The 20655-nt window shown below is 27.0% G+C and overlaps 1 protein-coding gene across 6 annotated transcripts in view; it reads left to right on the plus strand.

The window, feature by feature from the left end:
* The window catches only part of LOC107455859 (phosphatidylcholine:ceramide cholinephosphotransferase 1), a 75884-nt gene extending 61011 nt beyond the window's left edge, over positions 1 to 14873 (plus strand). For all 6 annotated transcript variants that reach the window (XM_043045120.2, XM_071186770.1, XM_043045116.2 and 3 more), the window contains 5 exons: positions 1356 to 1473; positions 4435 to 4591; positions 6157 to 6332; positions 9266 to 9431; positions 10193 to 14873. In XM_043045120.2, the coding sequence (XP_042901054.1) occupies positions 1356 to 1473; positions 4435 to 4591; positions 6157 to 6332; positions 9266 to 9415 (601 nt within the window). In that variant the 3' untranslated portion in view covers positions 9416 to 9431; positions 10193 to 14873. The remainder of the gene's footprint in view (positions 1 to 1355; positions 1474 to 4434; positions 4592 to 6156; positions 6333 to 9265; positions 9432 to 10192) is intronic.
* Positions 14874 to 20655: the final 5782 nt, after the last annotated feature.

Here is a 20655-nt window from a genome sequence, read left to right on the forward strand (position 1 = left end):
TTATTGCATATTTAGTTTGTGTTATCAGGCTTCATGCCTGTCTATGTGTTAAGTAAGAGATAAACCAAATCTTTCTTTGTGAAAGAATATAGAATGTGACACTTAAGAGAATTCATATTTGACGCACTGAGTTTACTCCAAATAAAATGGAAAGAGCAGTTGTTAACATAAACGAATGTCACATTTCAACAGCTAATCAATGTTAACTCCCATCATGACTTTGCTAGCAGGTATTTAATTCACAAGAACACCATTATTTATTTAATATAAGCAGCATCATTTCTTCAGCTAGCGGGATCTACATGGTGAGCCCTGTCACAATATTTTGATTCTGTTTTCTAAGAAATCTGTCACTTAAATTACTAATTATTTTCATTTCTCTAGGAAGTCATAGGAGGGTTGGGGGCATGGGTTTTGTATGTGTATGGCAGTTAGTATTTCTTTTGAAAAAATAAATGCTTTCATTGTTTAGTTTTCTGTCTAAATTGTTAGATAGTGTAGGTATTTTTTAATTTTTGCTCAAGAAATTCATTGAGGACAAGTGACTTTATAAATTTGTGTATCTTTAAACTGACATTAAATGTGGAATAGTTTCACTTAAGGATTTAATTGAAAATTTTATAAATTTATGTAAATATTCTTTAATGAAACCTATTATATGTTTATACTTGCCATGAAAATCTCTCATTTTTATGCAAAGTAGTTCTATAGTAGTTCTGTTAGAGGTCTCTGATGTTTGTTGGAATCAAAAGCTTTAGGGACTGATGTAAACACATTAAACTGTGTGCACTGTCTATGCATAAAAAGTTTTAATGTACTGTTTGGTGTAGATAGCGTAATACTTGAGCCACTTGGCAAAAATTAACATATATTTTTGTTAAAAATTCAATACAGTCTTAAATGTTGAAATTCAATAGAATATTATTATTATTTTTTATTAATGGAGTTTGCTGCTGCTTACTAACTCTCCAAGTACTTATATTAAATATAATTTAGAAAAATTAATTTTCTGCCCTAAATGGGTGAAGTTGACAAGTATATTTTAGATCTTGTCTAAAATCTTAGTTACTAATGAAATGTGTTTCAAAAAATATTTGAAAACTGACCTTTTATTAATTTTTTGTTTAAATTCTTCTTTGAAAATTAGTATAGTTTAAGAATAAATATGATATAAGAAAGTGCCATCTTAATGATGAAAATTTTTATTGAAATGTGTGTAATTTAACTGCATTGTAATAAATTTACATAAATCTTTTAAGGTCTTTCATTATTTTTGTGTTACATAAGGGGTATTGCTAAAAATGAAATGACAGAATTCACTTAATTTTTTTAATTTTTCTACTTTCATATTTTAGGTTTATCATTTTGCGAAGGTGTTTTGTAATCATAGGCCTTCTTTACTTCATGCGCAGTATTACAATGTTCGTAACGCAAGTTCCAGTGGCGAGCACTACATATTATTGCTCTCCTAAAGTAAGTATTTTTACTTTTATAATTTTGCTTTGTTTTAAAAATAATTAACATTTATATTATTAAGTGAGGTAACTGTGATAAAAATGAGGGTTGTTTAAAAACTTAAAACTGGTTTTTTGTTATCTTTAGAAAAAATTTTAGTATTTTTTGTTTGTTTGTCTAGAACTTTATTTTTGCTGTTTTTTTTCTTACCTTTTCTCTTGTTATTTATAAAATTATTTTTGGATTTATCTTATTCGTATAAGCATATATTTCACATTTTATGATATTACCACTTTTCTTTCCTCTTTATTTTTTCCTTTATATTTTTTCAGTCTGTTAGAATTCATTACATTGTGTTCCCATCTCATTACCTCTGTTTGAATTTTTCCCCCTTGACCCCAGGGCTGATTGTACTCCGGAAAAAATCCGGATTTCCAGACTTTTCGCTAACAGTGATCTGGAGGTTTCCGGAAATCGAGGATCCAGACGTTTAAAAAAATCGTTGATTACAGAAGTTTACGAAAATCAAATTTTCAAAAGTGGAACTTAAAAACACAGTTTATTTTATTTGTTTGTTAGGGAGAGCCAGAGATATACTTTATAAGCTTATATTCATGATTAATATTCATTTTATCAGTAAATAGTTGTTATAATCATAAACTCAAGAAAGACATATTTGTAAATTGTAATTACTTCTTCAGATCTATGTGTAAAATTTTAAATATATTTTAAGTAAACTAAGAAATATTGAGAAAAAGGGAAAAAACCTCGTTTAAATTTTTTTCTTTCTAATTTTTCAATTTAAACTTTTTTTTTGACTCAAGAAATTTTCCGGAATTTTGACTTGGGCTCACAATCACCCTTGCTTGAACCTGAAAGTTATGTTTTGCTATTATGTAATTTCAAATTAAAAGCATCTTTTTTTTATAATAATAATAATATACTTCAATACAGTCTTTAATTTTCACGTATATCTAAGGAAGAGATTGGTTTATCTGTCTAGAATCTTATAATATGTAATTTAATTGCCTTAACAGAATATTTCAAGAACACGTACTACAAATTTTTAGTTTGCTATATATTAAATTAAATATTTGATACGTTGCCAACTGAAATCTTAATATTATCGTTGACTAATTTATAAAGCATAATTTCCTTATTTTTTCTGAGTTTTAAAATTAAATAATAAAAAGTAATTAAGAACCATTATTTTTATTAGAACAAAACCATTTAGTTTCTATTAATGTGAAATATTTTAATCAAATTTCTGAAATATTTCCATGTATTCATATTTTTTCCAAATAACAGTAATCACTTGCTTCTTTTTTATGACAATGAAAAATAGGATTGAATGAAATCCTCTTAAACTTCTAAATGTAATCTTTCGTAGGAGCCAATTCATCCTACTAAAAATATTTGTGTTGTAAAAAAAAAAAATATTATGTATATACAGTAGGGAACCGATTATCCGGAACGATCGGGACCATCACTATTCCGGATAACTGATTTTTCCGGTTTTCTGAATCGTTACAAAAAGCCGTTTTTTTATTGTTAAACCCAACTAAAAAAATTTTTTTTTTGTGGAAATAATCTTAAAAAGAAAAAAAAAAAATGGAGNCCTTAACACCATATTTTTTGGTTAAACTTTTGCCGCATTGTAAAAAGAACACATACTAAAAATTTTTAGTTTGCTATATATTAAATTAAATATTTGATATGTTGCCAACTAAAATCTTAATATTATCGTCTACTCATTTCTAAAGCATAATTTCATTATTTTTACTGAGTTTTAAAATTAAATGATAAAATGTAAGTAATTAAGAACCATTATTTTATTAGAACAAAACCATTTAGTTTCTATTAATGTTAGATATTTAAATCAAATTTCTGAAATATTTCCATGTATTCATGTTTTTTCCAATTAACGGTAATCACTTACTTCCTTTTAATGACAATGAAAAATAAGATGGAATGAAATCCTCTTAAACTTCTAAATGTAATCTTTCTTAGCCAATTCATCCTACTAAAAATATTTGTGTTGTAAAATACATAAATACAATATATATAAATACAGGGGTCTGTCCAAGCTAAATTTACTATCATTTAGCAGTACCTTCACAAATTCAACTTTAGGAAAAATGGTAGATTCACAAAGTACTTTTTCTTAAAATTTTATTTTTGTGTCTCGTAAGAAACAATAAATCCATATTTTTACCATTTTTTTGTGTTGATTTTTTAATATAATTTTTAATTTTCACAAATTAAGTCTAAAAATTTTCACAAAATAGGTACCTCTCAGAAAAACCTAGACGGACCCCTGATATATATTGAACTATTTCTTTTACTTTTTTGTAGCATAATGTAGTTGTATCTTATGGCATCTTTTGCTTGTACAAAAATATTTTGTTTGTTGATTTAAAACTTTGGTATATAAATATTTGTATTATTTTTCTGTCATTTTTTAAAAACTTAATCAATTTTTTCATTAAAATATTTTTTTTCATACAGTTTTAACTTTAGATCATTTTGTCTAGATGCTTTTAATCATTTTTAAATTTATCAAAATAAACCACCTTAAATTTTTTTTAGGTCTGTACTAACTGTTAAAATATTATCTGCATGTAACTCTGAACATGAAATTCTTTTGAAATAATTTTATTTACAACTGAAAATATTTAAAAGCAATCGAACAATTTAAGTTTAAATTATAAGTAAAAAGTAGCTGTGCTAGTTTTTTTTTTTTCGAAATAAAAAAAATTCTTTGATTTTTAAAGCTTGCCCATCCTGACCTATTCTCATCTCCCATGATAAATTTTAATAAAAATGTCTAATAAAACATTTTAGTATTTCGATATGCTTACAATTTATCAATGTAAATTTTTTTTCATAGTTCTTACTTTTTTAATTCAGTTATTTTTCAACAGCAACAGTTAATTAGTATTTTTGCACCTATAAATTTTAAACAATCTTTTTTTCCAGGCCAATTCTACAAGCCCTCTCCTTATTGTTACTAGAGTCCTATATATGATGTCAGGGTTTGGATTATCCATTAATGGCAAACATACGTTTTGTGGAGATTACATTTATAGTGGTCACACAGTTGTCCTTACAATGGCCTATTTAGTAATTAGAGAGTGTAAGTATTACAATTTGTTACGTCAATGTATTAATAAACTTCAATTTTGTCTTCAATGGATCTTGAGAAAGTATGTTCTTTTAGATTTATGACTTACAGGTATCATATATATTTTATCAAAACATTTTAGTTCTGTAAATCATTTTATCAATTTGTTACACATTTACTGTAATTTTCATTGATTTTAATTTTGACGAGGGTCTGTATTACTGGAAGCTTTTATAGTTTTTAGATAATTTTTAATGTAATATTTTGTTAGATCTTCTCTGTTTACCTCATTTATTTATTGATTTGGTCTCAGCATTCTAACCTCTGTGTTTAATCTATTTACTAATATTATTTTAGCTTTTTTACACTAGATTTTAATAAATACTAATCTTCAATTTTTATGACCTAATGAACCTAATTAGTTTTAAAGTGTTATAAATGGCTGGGTGCGTAGCGTTTTAAAAAAGTGCCTATAGGTGCTTATTTTCGATTTTCGTTTTTCAGCCTTTAAAGGTGCTTTTTTCATTGGGGTTTTTTTAAAATTTTCATTTTCTCTTTTTCAAAATAAGATTTTTCCTTTACCATGTTGATTTTCACTTCGAATTATGAAAAAAGGCACAGTTCATATTGTTCTATTCAACGTTTGCACAATTATTTCAACCCCAATCTATTTCGGCATATTTTCAGTCTGTAGCGTATGAAAACGCCATTCGTTTTACTTAATTCAAAATTTCATGATTTTTACAATTGTCAAAGCCAAAAGTTTTTTTTCCTTTTTTTTTTCGACATGACGGTTTAAGTCAATTGTCAAAACTTCCAACCCTGCCTAATTATGATATTTTTTTAAAGTGCTTAAAAATATTTTTTGAGTGCTTGAAAAGTGCTTAAAAGGTGCTTATTTTTTGTTGAATAATTTGGCTACGCACCCTGAATGGCAATTAATAACTTTTGATGTGTACTATAACATGAATTATGTAATTGTAAGATTTGATTTTTTTCCTCAAGTTTGACTACCATAATAAGTTTTTGAACCACTAAAAGAATACATAAGTGGTCCTAGTAGACCTGTGTATTCATACCAGCAATGAAAACTTAGTGGTCCTAGTGGATCACTAAGGGTTGGAATTTAGCGAATTTCATTCCGGTTTTTTGGTTTTTCCGGTTTTCTGAATTCCGAATAACGGGTTCTGTACTGTACAAGACAATGAATGTGTTAATCAGTTATCTTGGCCACTACCTTTTGTATTATGAGTGCCACTTACTGCTTTTCACCACAACAAAATAAAATGTTGTTTATAACTTGGAAAAAATGTTACTCGTACATTATAATTCAAAAGAAAGTGGTTTAGTGACAATTATGGTTTACTGAGTTATGACATGATGGTTAATGACAATTATGGTTACCATAACTGAGACAATTATGGTTCTTTCTTTTCTTAAAGTATTTTAGAAATTTTGCTATTATAGACTTGTTTATAAATTATTTTGTCATAATTTTCGATTCAAATCTAAATTGATTATATTTAAGGCATAATATCATTTCTTGTTAATAAGATTGTCTTCTTTTGGCATTTCAGATAGCCCTAAACGCTTCTACATTCTCCACTGGCTGGTTTGGATATCAAGTTGTTCAGGTGTCTTCATGGTGCTTCTTTCTCGTGGCCATTATACTGTGGATGTTGTAATTGGCTATTATGTAACCACTAGAGTATTTTGGATTTATCATACAATGGCTAATAATGCTGCTCTTAAAGTAAGTTGACACATTTAGTTACATCATTTAAAGAAATGAGAAAAGTAAATTATTAGTATATTTCTTATATTACGGCATAATAGTGTGCTTGAATTTTGTGCAATTCTTCTCCTAAAGATGTAGTCATTTGCATAGTTATGCCTAACCTTACTGATAGCATATATGGCAAGTTCAGTTTTTTCAGTTTTTATCCTAAACATGATGTGTAGCGTTTTTAAAAAGTGCTTGAAGGTGCTTATTTTTAATTTTTGTTCTTTAAAAGCACTTAAAAGGTGCTTTTTTCATTGGGTGTTTTTATAAAGTTCTTAATTTATCCTTTTTGAAAATGAGATCTTTTCTTTTCTTTACCATGTCGATTTTTGCCACGTAATTTGCAAAAGCATGCTTTTCACATTGTTCTATTCAGCGTTTTCACAACTAATTCGACAATCTATTTACTTCGGCGTACCGTCAGTCCATAGCGTATGAAAGCGCATTCCTGCGAGTCCACATGTGCGTCTACTGTGCTGGGTTCGGTGATATTATTGCACTCTCATATGCAACTCTATTGCATTTTGCAAGTTATTTTCATTTTCAGGCTTCATTTTCTACTCTCTGAGATCGAACCAAAAAATCTCTTGATCATTTTATAATGTCTAATATAATCAAGAAAAGAGTCAGAAACTAGTTGCTTTTATAGTGATCATGCATAGTCTCTAAAAATTATTTTGCATTTTGTTAATGTATATAGTGCTCAAAATATTTTTTGAGTGCTTGAAAAGTACTAAAAGGTGCTTATTTTTGGTTGAAGGATTTTATTGATTAGCCTATCTTAATATGTGAAAAAGTGTAACAGTCATAAATGTAGCAGTTATTTCAACCTACTTTTAAAAATTATCTTATCTTACTTAAACAGATTTTATAATACTTAAATGAAAGGGATGATATTCAAGGCTTCTTGGATATGATTTATGAGGGTTTTATTATTTTTTTATTTATTTTTATCTAGATGTGTTTTAATATTTAGTCATCAAATCAAATTGTCTTATTTTCTTTATTCTACACAATATTGCAAGTTAAATGAGGTAAGAAAAAATCAGATTAAAAAATTTTTTTTAATCTTTTTGTGGATGTTTTACTGATACTCTCTATTTTTGTTTTTATTTCATTCAGTAAACTATTTTTATTAGTGAAAAAATTATTTTTCTCAATTCAAATAAAAAGTGTGTTTATAATAATGAAATCAAAGTTGAATTGAATGTGAAATTTTATTTTCTTCTAAAATAGTGAAATTGTGTACTTTTATTAGTTAAAAAAAATCCTCATGTATAATTTTTTGTCAATAATTAATTTTATTTTTAAATCAGAAAAAATCAGATTAAAAAAAAGGTTTTAATCTTTTTGTGGATATTTTACTGATACTCTCTATTTTCGTTCTTATTTCATTCAGTAAACTATTTTTATTAGTGAAATTTTTTTTCTTCCCCCAATTCNTGTTTGGTTTCTGAATAATTTTTTGTCAATAATTAATTTTATTTTTAAGTCAGAAAAAATCAGATTAAAAAGAAAGGTTTTAATCTTTTTGTGGATATTTTACTGATACTCTCTATTTTCGTTCTTATTTCATTCAGTAAACTATTTTTATTAGTGAAATTTTTTTTCTTCCCCCAATTCAAATAAAAAGTGTGTTTATAATAATGAAATCAAAGTTGAATTGAATGTGAAATTTTATTTTCTTCTAAAATAGTGAAATTGTGTACTTTTATTAGTTAAAAAAAATCCTTATGTATATTTTTTTGTCTATAATTAATTTTATTTTATAACCGTCCTTGAACAGCAGACTCAATTTTTTAGGCTTATGACTACCAATGTTTAACTCTGTAGTCTTGTAATTTTGAACTCAATCCAAAAAAACAAGAGAACTCACGCAAGTATTATAAGAAATTTGCCCTAGTGGAGAACTTTTTGATGGAACCCGCATTCGCGTTACATGGCGAGGAAGACCACGAGAACCTCCCATGGTTAGCCTGACAGTAAAGGGGCTCCTCATCCTTCTACCACTGAGGATATTTCACTTCAGTACTGTGGTCGGGGCAAGCTGGATGCGGATTCATATCGACCAGCCATCGTTGGGATTCGAACCAGGTTCCCCTCATTGGATGGCGAACTTTCTATCCCCTGAGCCATCTCGGTTCTATTTATAATTAATTGTAAATTGGTGAAGAAACAGGGTGAGTTAGGCACTGAGATGTTCTTGTGTGGGAACTTTATTCTAATCTTGGTGGCTGCGTGAAGCCCACCCAGATTAACCCACTGACAGTTCTGCAAGTTATTCTAATCTTGGTGGCTGCGTGAAGCCCACACAGATTAACCCACTGACAGTTTTGCAAGTTATTCTAATCTTGGTGGCTGTGTGGAGCCCACCCAGATTAACCCACTGACAGTTCTGCAAGTTATTCTAATCTTGGTGGCTGTGTGAAGCCCACCCAGATTAACCCACTGACAGTTCTGCAATTATTCTAATCTTGGTGGCTGTGTGAAGCCCATCCAGATTAACCCACTGACGGTTCTGCAAGTAAAATGTCTTTTTAACCTGCAGTCTTTTCGTTAGCAAAACCGGTTTTTTCATTTTAATAGATAGGGGAATAGTATGTAAAGGAGAAACATTCTCCCAATTGTGCCCATTTGCTAAACCGCCAGAGAGTTAAGATCGATAGGTAGCAACTTGTCTGAGAAGTGAAGATGGCTGGTGCTTAATACTGAGCCCATCATACCTTTAATTTCGAAATTTGTAAGCTTTATCTCCGTAACCCGCCCTCCCGATTGATAAATTAATGTCATGAGGTGCGGGAGAGAATGTTTTACTTTTTTTAGTCTTGATGTCAATCCAACATAATCTTAGTGTAATTTTATCTGAAAAAAAAAATAAAGAATTAACAGTAAGGCATTTTTAGGTACCTGGAAATAATAACTACTTGTCAAGAATTTGGTGGTTCTCAATCTTCAGCTATTTTGAAAAGAATGTTGGTGGGGTTGTGCCTAGGCAGTATGAGTGGCCTTTGCCTTGGCCCAGGAGATTTTCAAAACATACACGAATATCCTAGCACAGTTGAATATGTGGTAAGTTAGATTATGGTATATTTTTGGAATTTGTGTAATCTAAACCTTTATTTTGTTATAAAAGCAGTTTATCAAAGAGTTCTTGTGTTTAAATGTATATCAAGCATGAGAGTTATACATTTTTACAAACTGTAATTACTATCATAAATAATTACTAGCTAAATATTGTTTCTAACAATTTTTAAAAATTATGATTGGCCAAATTTTCCTTATTTGTTAAATGTAGCTATCAATCTGGCAAACTTAGTTTTGTCACATAAATTAAGATATTTCTTATAATATTCAAGTGAATATATCCAGTTTTCAAATAAAGCTAGACAATTCTATGTATATCTTGAGATCATGTGTTATGATATGCAGTTTATAGTTAACTGCATTACATAATAGTTGAGGCAAAATGCCGATATAAAAGTAAAATATACCAGAATTATGTGAATTATTTAAGCATTTATGTTCTTTGCATTCCAATTGACTTAAAATTAATCTAATAAAAGTTCAGGAAATTGTGTGTCTAAAATTATTGTTTAGTAAATCAAAGCTTAAAAAAATGAGTTAATTTAAAAGTTGAAATGCCAATGTGGTTAATGTGAATATTAAATTGTCTTTAAACTTTCATTCAATTTCTTAAAATTCCATGGTGTACTGTTCTTTTTTAGTAAAATATTTTTTAAATTGTTTAACTGACAGTGTTTCACATTTGAGCAAGTTAATATAGAAACTTCCATTATGATACTTACTTAGATTGATATTTTACATTTTAGGTCAGCCAGGATGTCGTAGATGTTCTCCAGTTGGCCACATTGCTCTGACATCATATTTATGAGTGATCTATATTTTCTTTTACAAACAAATGAGATCTGAGCGCGTCCTTTGTGCGAGAATATATATATATTAAAACTTTTTCCTTTCCTTTTACATATTATCAGTAAATATAAAACTGTTGCATTAGCAAGCTATTTTCTCTTGAAGGTTGATTGCAAAGAATGTTTGTTCTGTGAGCGACTGAACTGAATAAAAGAAATAAACATTATCAGTGTTTCACTTCTTATTATTGATTCGATTGTCACATTAGGGATTCTCTAATTTTTTACTGAAGTACTTTTCACATTGTAGAACTCAATTTTATATGAACATTTTAGTCAAATTAGCAATTGTTGAGTGATGCTCAATTTATGTTTGTGCTTAAAATATTATTATTATTAATTTTTTTTTTGTCATATCTGTGAAGTTATGTCTTTTATTCTGCAACTGAATTTCCTGGTTTTTACCTCAATACATTATTTTAATCATTGTGTGTCCAAAGTTATATTAAAATTTAATAAACAATATGAAAAATTCTGAGATTAGAAAGTACTTTATGCAAAATATATTTTTTTAATTCCAACTAGTAAGTGAAACTAATAATAATTTCTTTTTTTAAAAAAGAGTATTTTTTTCTTTCAAAATTTTCTTTCTTATATAAAATTATAAAAAAATTTTTTTGGTTGTCTTTATAAAATAAGTTCAATTTGATAATTTTTGTTTTTGCTAATGAAATTTTAGTTCTGTTATGATGAGTGTTTTTTAGAATTATTATAGATTATCATATTTTTTTTTAATTAACGTTTCATTAAATGTCGTATACCGATGTATACTTGGAACTATAATTAAATTCAGGTATACGAGAGATGTTTGGTTTCTGAATTTACTTTGCTATTTCTTTAAACTCACTAACTTTTATTTGTTGATAACTGAGTCTTTTCTTTAAATTATTAAAATAATAGTGCTGAAGTTATTTTATTTTTGTAAATACAAGTTAAGCAAAAAATTGTGATTAAGCATTCAAGGACCTTTTATAATTTAAATACTTTAATATGATATTTTTCATGTGTAAAATTTCAAAAAACTATTGAATACATCTTAAAACCAAACATTTCTTATGCAAACTCAAAAATATATTAACATTGAATATGAATAAGTTTATTGAATTATATTTTTGCATTTTTTGGACAATTGTCATCAAATTAAAAATGTTTTCAGTATGTTAGAATAGTTATATTATTATTATTTTTATTTACTAAATGTCATTCACAATAATTGAAATATTGCCCATGTATCATATTTTTGGTTGTATTGAATGTTTTTTCTTTCTTTAGAATTGCTTACATTTAGTTTTCAAATCATATTTAAAAATTTTAGTGTAATTGCAATGAAAATATATTTATTAAAACAATATTTGTTTTCCTATACAAATTCTACTTTAAATCTATTAGTCATTCTTAGAGCTTATTGTATGTTAATACTTTCAGAGCTACAAAGTTTTACCCTTTTTCAAATGATAGTTTTTATCCTTAGCACAGTTTCTTAAATAAAATCAATTTTCAATTTTTTTAAAAATGTTTTTATCAATTATGTATTATAGGCGGGCAATTATTAAAAAGTTGCCCTTACTATTCCTGTAGGGTATGTGATGAATTCTGTACCTTTCAAAGTACTGGTCTTTATTATTTCTTTTAGTAATACATATTTCCCTCTTTCAATGCATCTGCCCATTTGCTCTTTATGTTATATCAACTGAAATACACTACAGCCTCTAACATCTGGAAACTTCTGAAAATCATATAATTTTTTCAATTCTGAAAAGAAATTAACTTTTTCAATTTTGAATTTGAGGCAAGATCCAGAGGTTTTCAATATAATATTGTAATATATATATACACAAAAAGGATTTTTAAATCCGTTGAAATCCACTGTATTTACCAACAAAAAAAATATATGATTGAGAAGAACACATAAATTCACGATTTGCATTTCTGAAAGTGATGAGGTGCTGAAATGCACGATTCAAAATTCACGTGTTGTAACAATATCCTATTAAAAACATCAGGATTTTTGATCCATTTAGAAATCAATGTTAATAGTGTTCAAGAAACATATGATATGAGAATTTACAATTGATTCATTGTGAGTCTAGGGCATTATAAAGAAATTTCCATGTCCTAGTATGGGATGAAATTTGAAAATTTCAAAACCATGTAGAAATCTATTGTAAAAAAAAGTAAACAGAGTGGATTCACAATGGAATTATTATTAGGCTTGTAACTTTAAGATCTCTATCAGTTTATTATCTAAAATGCATAAATTTCTGCTTTTTTTGTCCTATTTTCTTATATTACGATGGCTAAAGTACTTATCATAGAATCCATAGCTAAATATTAAGAATTAGTTGAAAACAAAGCAGTTTAAAAATTAAATGTAGTTTATTTATTTTGTTCTTTTTTAGAATAGATTTATTTTTGTCTACTTGAGTACATTATTTTTTGCTAAATATTTCAATGTTAATTATATGAATAATAAATTCCTTGCTCTTAAGATTATTTTTCTCAGGGAATGCTATTTTAAATACCTTTTCTAGATTTGATGTTCCTAACATTGACTTCTTAAATCTAAACCTTTGTATTTTTTCCTGAAAATTGAAATATTTGTGTATCATTATTTATTTGTAAATAGTTATATTTATTCATTATTGCTTCAAGTTTCAAAGTTGCATGAAAGTGAGATAGTTTTTTTTTAAAAAAAAACTACACTAATTTAAGCCCAATTTAATCACTGTATTAGGTAATTTTTTTTTATAAACATTGATAATACATTACATTCCCTGATACTGCCATAAGTTTATTTCAATTTTTGTCAATTTTGAAGCTTAGCAGGTGAAATGAAACATTGTATATACTCGTGTATTAGCCTACTATTCTTTAATGCAAAGCAAAAGGGTCAATTTGTTCTTACAATTGACAAATTAAGTGTCGTGTAAATTCATCATTGCTTCGATAAGCATTCAAGATAATTCATGGGATATATTAGAACCAAGTTTAATAAAATGTATGTATATGAAATGTCTGATTATTTTCTTCTCTCCATTGGCTGATTCTATTCTTTTTTCTTACTTTAAATTTTCCTTCTTAACTAACGTCAGTGGCGGAATAGCCCATGAAGGGCCAAGACCTACTATGCTCATCCCAGTTTTCTTGACCTTGGTTTCTGAGTTGCAGACACAGATGTTCTGGTTGAGTGATCAGCCTAATGCGGAATCCCCACTTTTTAGCCTCCAAGCATGCTTGGTACTCATTTTATAGACCCATTGAAAGGATGAGTGATTCTTGCTCGGTCCGAGGACAGAACCTTGAACCTACCTGTGGCACGTAAGCGCAAAGTACTACCATTCAGGCATCAATTTTCCTTCTATCCCATATTATTTTTTTATATAGTAGATTACGATTGAAGTTCTCCCCACTTAAAATTCCCCCTATTTTTATACATTCTAAATACAATCCTCTTCTATTTCGTATTGCTTTTGCATATAGTAATTGATTGAAAATTTCTTATTTTTCTTTTTCTCCCTTAAAATCCCCCCCTTTTTTTTATATGTAATGCAATCAAATGATATTAATTTCTGATATAGTTGAAGATAAATTCCCTTTTTTGATTTTTCTTCAGCAGATGCGACCTTTTTCAATGCTATGATATTTCTTTTTCTTGTAGTTGGAGATTAAAAATTTTCTTTAAAAAAAATTGTAATAAAATGAAGCAAATTCTTTTTTCTTTCTGTAATTAGAAGTTATTGGCTTAACTGCGAGTATATACATAAATTCATTAGATTTAGACTAAAGTGTACTTGTTTTAGAATGTATTCATGTTTAAAATACTAAGAGTTTTAAATGTCAACATACATATTTCTAAATTTAGTTGAGCATTGCACTCATAATTAGTAAGTTTTCACTTTTACGAGATTTGATGATGCATAATTCTTGTCTTTTCTATGTTTTATACTTTAGCAATTATTGTTTCTACATTAAAAAAAAACAGGGGTGCCAAATTAAAAGTATCCATGCTTATCAATTAAAATTAAATGCCAAAAAAGTACAAATTTCAGATCACTCCTTTGGAAAATTATAAACATTATTCATTGCTTTATAAATTATAATATGTTGTATATAGGATCTTTTATTTAAGCTGGACTTGACTATCCAAACCAAAATGTTTGATATTATAATTATTAATGCTATTGGAATTTACTATTGCAAATGTATACATTTTTAATTACTAAAAAGTGCATTTGGTTATATGTAATGCAAGATGAATTTTTCTTTTAAAGAATGTTTTTTGGATCTATACTTGCTTCTTTTTTCTATTAATAGTTTGATATTTCTGCTAAAAAAAGGATTTTCATGTGTATATATGAGAATTTAGTATTTTACTGGTTGATGAAGTGCATTTATTTCTTAAGCACACTTGTACTGTAAATGCTATTAAGAGGCCCTTGTAGATCCATTTAAATGTATATAAATGTTACTAAATATTTCAACTTTATATCTAATATTTGTATTTCTGCAGCATAAAGTGAAAGATATAGAGTTGTAAAAGATTTAAATTCGTTTACAATAAATGTATTTTTGTACTCTATTTTTAGAATTTTTTTTGAAAAGAAGCTCACATGTAATAACTAATAATGTTGATGTTAACTGAATTAGCCTTATGAGTGTATGTGAAACTTATGTATTTAAAACGAGAAATTAACTTTAAATGTACCTTATATCCAGAAAAATTTTTAAAAATAAAATGAAATATTAGATTTTGAGGAAAAAACTAATATACACTTGTTTTCTCTAGAAAGATTTTCAATAATTGGCTATCATTTAGTGAAGTCATTAAAAATTTCCAAGCTTTTAAAATTTTTTTAATTTCATAAATTAAATTTTTTTTAATTATTCTTAATCCTATTATAATTTAATTTTTATCACATTTTATAAAAAGCTAATATAAATGTTTTTATTCTTTTTTTTAACATACAATGTAACAGCTGACTTTTTGATTCTATATGAGTTTATAACTCATTAATTCAGCATCACCATTATCAGATATCAAAATTTGTTTTTAACTTTATTTTCTAGCTACTTTATTTTTATAATGTTTTCAATTAATTCTTTTAATTATATTTTTATAATGTTAGCTTACAGAAAAACGAAATTTAAAATAGAGTTTAGTATTTGAAAAGTCACAACACTGAATCAATGATTTATACACTTGTATTGAATTAAAAAGTTAGTCATTGATTGTTAAGAAAAGAATTAAAGTATTTATGGATTCGCTTTTTATAAAATGTTATCAAAATTTAATGATTGATTTAATTATGATAGGATTAAGAATGATTAAAAAATTTAAATTGAAGAAATTTTAAAAGCTATGAAATAGGTAATGTCTATAAGGGCATCAGACATATGAATATCAACAAATTTAAAGAACAAATAAAGAAATTAATAGTTAATGGAAGAACCAATGTGGTTGTATCTTTGAAATTTTCTTTAGCTGCTATTTTTAACTATATTACATCCTATTACAATTGTAAAAGTTTATTTGACAAAAAAGATTAATTGTCAATTAATTTCTTTTTCACGATGGAGATTTTTTTTCGTCTTATTAAATCAAACCTCTATAAAACTAACATCTATGACTAAATTTCTATCACAATCAATGTATTCATTTATAAGCTGTTTAATAATAAAAAACAGCAATACAAAAATCTTGTTGAAGGGGTAATTCCATTTATAATTAATAATTTTGTAATCCCCAGGAATAAAAATTAATTTTGAAAGGAAAAAATTATTTGAATTTTTCTATTACAATTGTTATTAGTCTAATTTTGAAAAGCTAGAGAATGATTCGGTGTTTTTTTTTTCCCTGCTGATTGTTACATTGAAATTTTTTTGAAGATGTGAATTTAAAAAAAAAAAAAAAGACTCAATTCTCTATATTTGTGACAGGGTTCCCCAAGTTCATGGGAATTTGATTTTGAGAAGAAAAAAAAAGTCAAGGTTAATGCAATTTTTTGCCTAAAAATCTTTCAACAAACCTGAAAAATAACATTATGGTAACCAATTAGTTTCAAAATCTAACATTTATTTTTATTGAAGAAAATTAGCTTTAACATAAGAAATTTATTTTTTAGAATTCTAAAAATGAATTTTAAATGAACAAAATGAATATATATATAATAATATATTCATTTCAAAAATATTCTTTGTTAAAAAAATAGATATATAGTTTAAAATTTTTTCAAATATAACTATATTTCTAGTTAAATAATTCTAAGTTTTTAAAAATTAAAAAATACTTGTAATATGTAATAGTTGACTAGACTCGAATAAATTGTTTCATTGAGTTTTTCAAATTTTATCTCTGTTCCTGTACAAAATAATGCTTTTATCCACGATTAATTTACTTGACTATTATAAAATCTACTTGTTAAATTTTCTCCTAGTGTTTTCCTACAGATTTAAGATGTGGCATAATTTTTGTCAAAAAGCAAATTTTATTACTTATTCATTAAATAAATCTAATTCTGAAGAAATATAGCCACATACTGCAATAATATTTTTGAAATTTTATTAAGATTTTCACAGAAAACCTAGAGAAAATCAAGAAATTTTGTTTCTTAAATTGAGTGGTAACCCTGTTGTGATGAACCGTGGGTAATAGTTTTTTATTGGTGGAGTGTCAAAACGCGAAGCAAAAATTTCTTCCTAGTTTTAACTTCCGATCGGCAAGTTATTTTAATCAGATGGAATCTTAAAATTACAGGTATGTATTATTTTTTCCTTGTTTTTTAAATTAATCTTAATTTAAAATATCTCTAATATGAAAAACCGATCTTAAATAATTATACATTTTGGGAAATATTAATAAAATGCTTTTTAAAATTATGATAGCTGTACTTGACACTTTTCTGAAGTAATATTTAATTTTAGTATTCTAAAGTTATTTGTTACTATTAGTTATTCGTTAAGATGTTAGTTTTCTAATTAGAGATATTATATGGTAAAATATTTAGGTAACAACAAACTAAAAGTTAAGTTTTTTTGGGGGGGATAAAAAAAGAAATTTAAAGTAATTTAAGGAAGATTTTAGAGGTGTTAAAATAACTATGACAGAATTGCATCACTAATGTATTTTCAAACTTCAATCACATTTTCCTGGAAACCATATGCTTTTCAGCTTCATCATAAAATTATTCAAGCGTGCTTTATTTTTAGTTTTGATGAGACTGCATCTTTGCAATGAAGCCCGGTTTTTTTTGTAAGATTTTAATTTTTGTAAGCTTCAATAATATAATTTATGGGATGATGTTGCTAAATGATTTCCAGGAAAAAATGACGTATGTCATAAAATTTGTATGTGTTACGTACAGTTGTTATGAATAACAACTCCACACTTTATATCTTGGCTATTTCTTCCCATAAAAACACAATAAATAGGATTTAACTTATTAAAAATACACCTTTACTGAACAAATGATGTAAAAAAACATGGAATTTTCCTACTTTTATTTTTTTGGGCGTAAAAACACCTTTACTCAGGAATGAATTTGTATAAAAGATTAATCTTTCTGGTATGATTTGTGAATAAATTTTCCATCCTTTTTCGACACCAATCATTATCTGATTACATTATAGGTGCTAATTTATATTACAACTGACTTTTTTATTTCTCACTAGCATATGTTTCATAACTATATGAAGATTTAAGTAAAAAGCTTTAAAATTATACTTATAGACAATTTTTCGTTATGTTCTTGTATAAAGAATTATTTTCTGCAAAAAATAAAAGTTAAGTTGTCTTTTAATAGTTGTCAAATCCTATTAAGTAAAAAATAAATTTTATAAAATATTTTTAATCCCCTTTTTTTATTTTAAATTTTTTTTCTTTCCTGTTTGTAATATTTTATTTAGAGTAAATAGTTGCTTTTAAAACCTCTTTAGTTTGTCCTGTGTTAAAATTTGTACCAAATCTGCTTTAACCAGCTCTAATAATGGTGTTTTTTCATAATACATAATTGCTTCGAATAATTAGTTTTGAAAGATGAAATTTGCTGTTTTGTGAATATATATAGTATTGCTACATAATTTTTTTTGATCTTTAAGACATCATTGTGCTCTGGTTAATTAAAATATTATTCATTGAGAGTAAAATATGTTCATATTTTTAAAGTTGGGATTATTTGTAATATTTCATTCTCAATATTAATAGCAAATACTTTAAATGATTATATTGATTTAAGTCATATCTATTTATTTCTAGGTAAATTATCTTTGTTTTTAATAATTACAAAAATAGATGGCAGCACTATTGAATATAAAAAGAGGGTAACATAGCTTGATTAAAATTTAGCTTCCAGGCCTCTTTGATGGCTTGTACCTGAGACATTACTCTTTGCTTCTACTTTTTAAAGTTTATTTTCCCTTTACTCTTTAAAATTAAGGTATTTTTTTTTAAAAAAAAAGGAAAACTACTGATATTAATATAAAAACTGATTAAGTTTTCGGGGTCCTTCAAAAAGTATGCACACAAAAATGGAGAAATTTAAATTTCTCCATTTTTCATCCCCTCCCTCTCCCCTCAGAGTACATACATTTCATTAGTCTACCCCCCTTTTTCATAAAAATTAAAATAATTATGTTTTAAACAAAATTAAATATTTATTATGTATGTATAAGGTTACATACATATTATTATGTTACATGTGTAGGAAAAAGTCAAACTTAAATTTAGTGAATGCTTATAATGTACGTTTTTTGTATAATACCTCCCCCCTTCGGGACGTACATACTTTTTGAACGGCCCCTTATAACATATTCACTACTTTTGTTATTTAAATGAACTTTTAAGATTGATCGGAACGATTTTACTATAGCAGGAGATTTACAGTAAAATCGATTTATTGAAAATCCTAATCATTTGCACTAAAGTAATATAATAAAATATTTAAAACTACATATTTGATTTCCTGCGAATATATTTAGTCGAAAGTTGATAAAATTGGTAAACTATTATCTGAGCATTTTTAAAAAAAAATATTAAGCATGAAAAAATGAGCTATACTGAGAAAACGTCTTGTATTATGCTATTTTGCTAAGTCTTAAAATTTTAAAGATCTTATCCTATGAAGATATCAATGTAATGTTCTACAGTAATTTTTACTAATGGGAGTATAATCTTTATTTCTTTAAAAGTTTCTGGATTTATTAATAAAAGGCCGAATTTTTCATTCGTACTTGAATGAAAAAAAAAATGAAAGTTAATTTAAGAGCAAGTTTTTGTGTTTGATTTTTATTATAATTTAAACTATATATATTGATAAAAAGACGGTGAGAGTTATACTATGTTTTTCTCCGATAATTACTTTCTCATATATTCTTTAAATGACACCTATTAACAAACATTAATTTATCATCATTCTGAAGGGAAACTTATATTTTTTGCTGTTATAATGCATTAGCAGTGCAACATGATGCATATCAAAATATGGTGTACTAAGTAATCGGCCTTAATCTTCTCAACTTTAAGATCTTGTGTGAAAGGAATATTTGTCATAACTATTTTTCACGAGAGAATTTTTATCTTTTCATGTCTGATGTTTTTGTTTTGGATAGTTCCAATTCAGTCACAAGACAATTGTTGGTTACTTATATCCTATTCGAGCAGGTATGATTTACCAACACTTTGTTCAGTATTATTCTGCTTAATATTTTAATGAAAAGATTAAGTAAAATCTGTTTCAACTGGTTTTTTTTAGAAAATTAAATAGAACATATGCAACCTACAACAAAGAAAAACAACTTGTCATCAAAATTAATATTATAGAATAAATAGTACAGGGGCAAAATAGTAAGTTTTTATTTATACTATCAAATTTCTTACTTTTTTTTATCATTGAATTTCAGGATAAGGGCAAAGAAAAAAGAACCTTAATAGTTAAACTTATACTGTTTTTTCCAATAATTATTTGTACTATGAATATGAGGGTTGATTGATTGATTTGTTCATTTATGTCGCACTAGAGCTGCACAATGGGCTATTGGTGACGGTCTGGGAAACATCCCTGAGGATGATCCGAAGACATGCCATCACAATTTTGATCCTCTGCAGAGGGGATGGCACCCCTGCTTCGGTAGCCCGACGACCTGCACGCGAAGTAAAGTACTTTACGGTAGAACAGATTAACGAGGGCCAATACCGCACACCCTCTGTCTCTACGTAGACTGATCCAAGTGGCCACCCACCCGCACGCTGACCGCAGTCAGTGATGCCTGACTTCGATGATCTGCTGGGAACCGTGTTTTAAAGATCAGTCTACTGAGGGACTGTATAATTTTGACCTGAACCAGAGCACAATCCATCTCCGATTCAG

The sequence above is a fragment of the Parasteatoda tepidariorum genome, chromosome 10 (genome assembly GCF_043381705.1).
Source record: "Parasteatoda tepidariorum isolate YZ-2023 chromosome 10, CAS_Ptep_4.0, whole genome shotgun sequence".
Taxonomy (NCBI): Eukaryota; Metazoa; Arthropoda; class Arachnida; order Araneae; family Theridiidae; genus Parasteatoda; species Parasteatoda tepidariorum.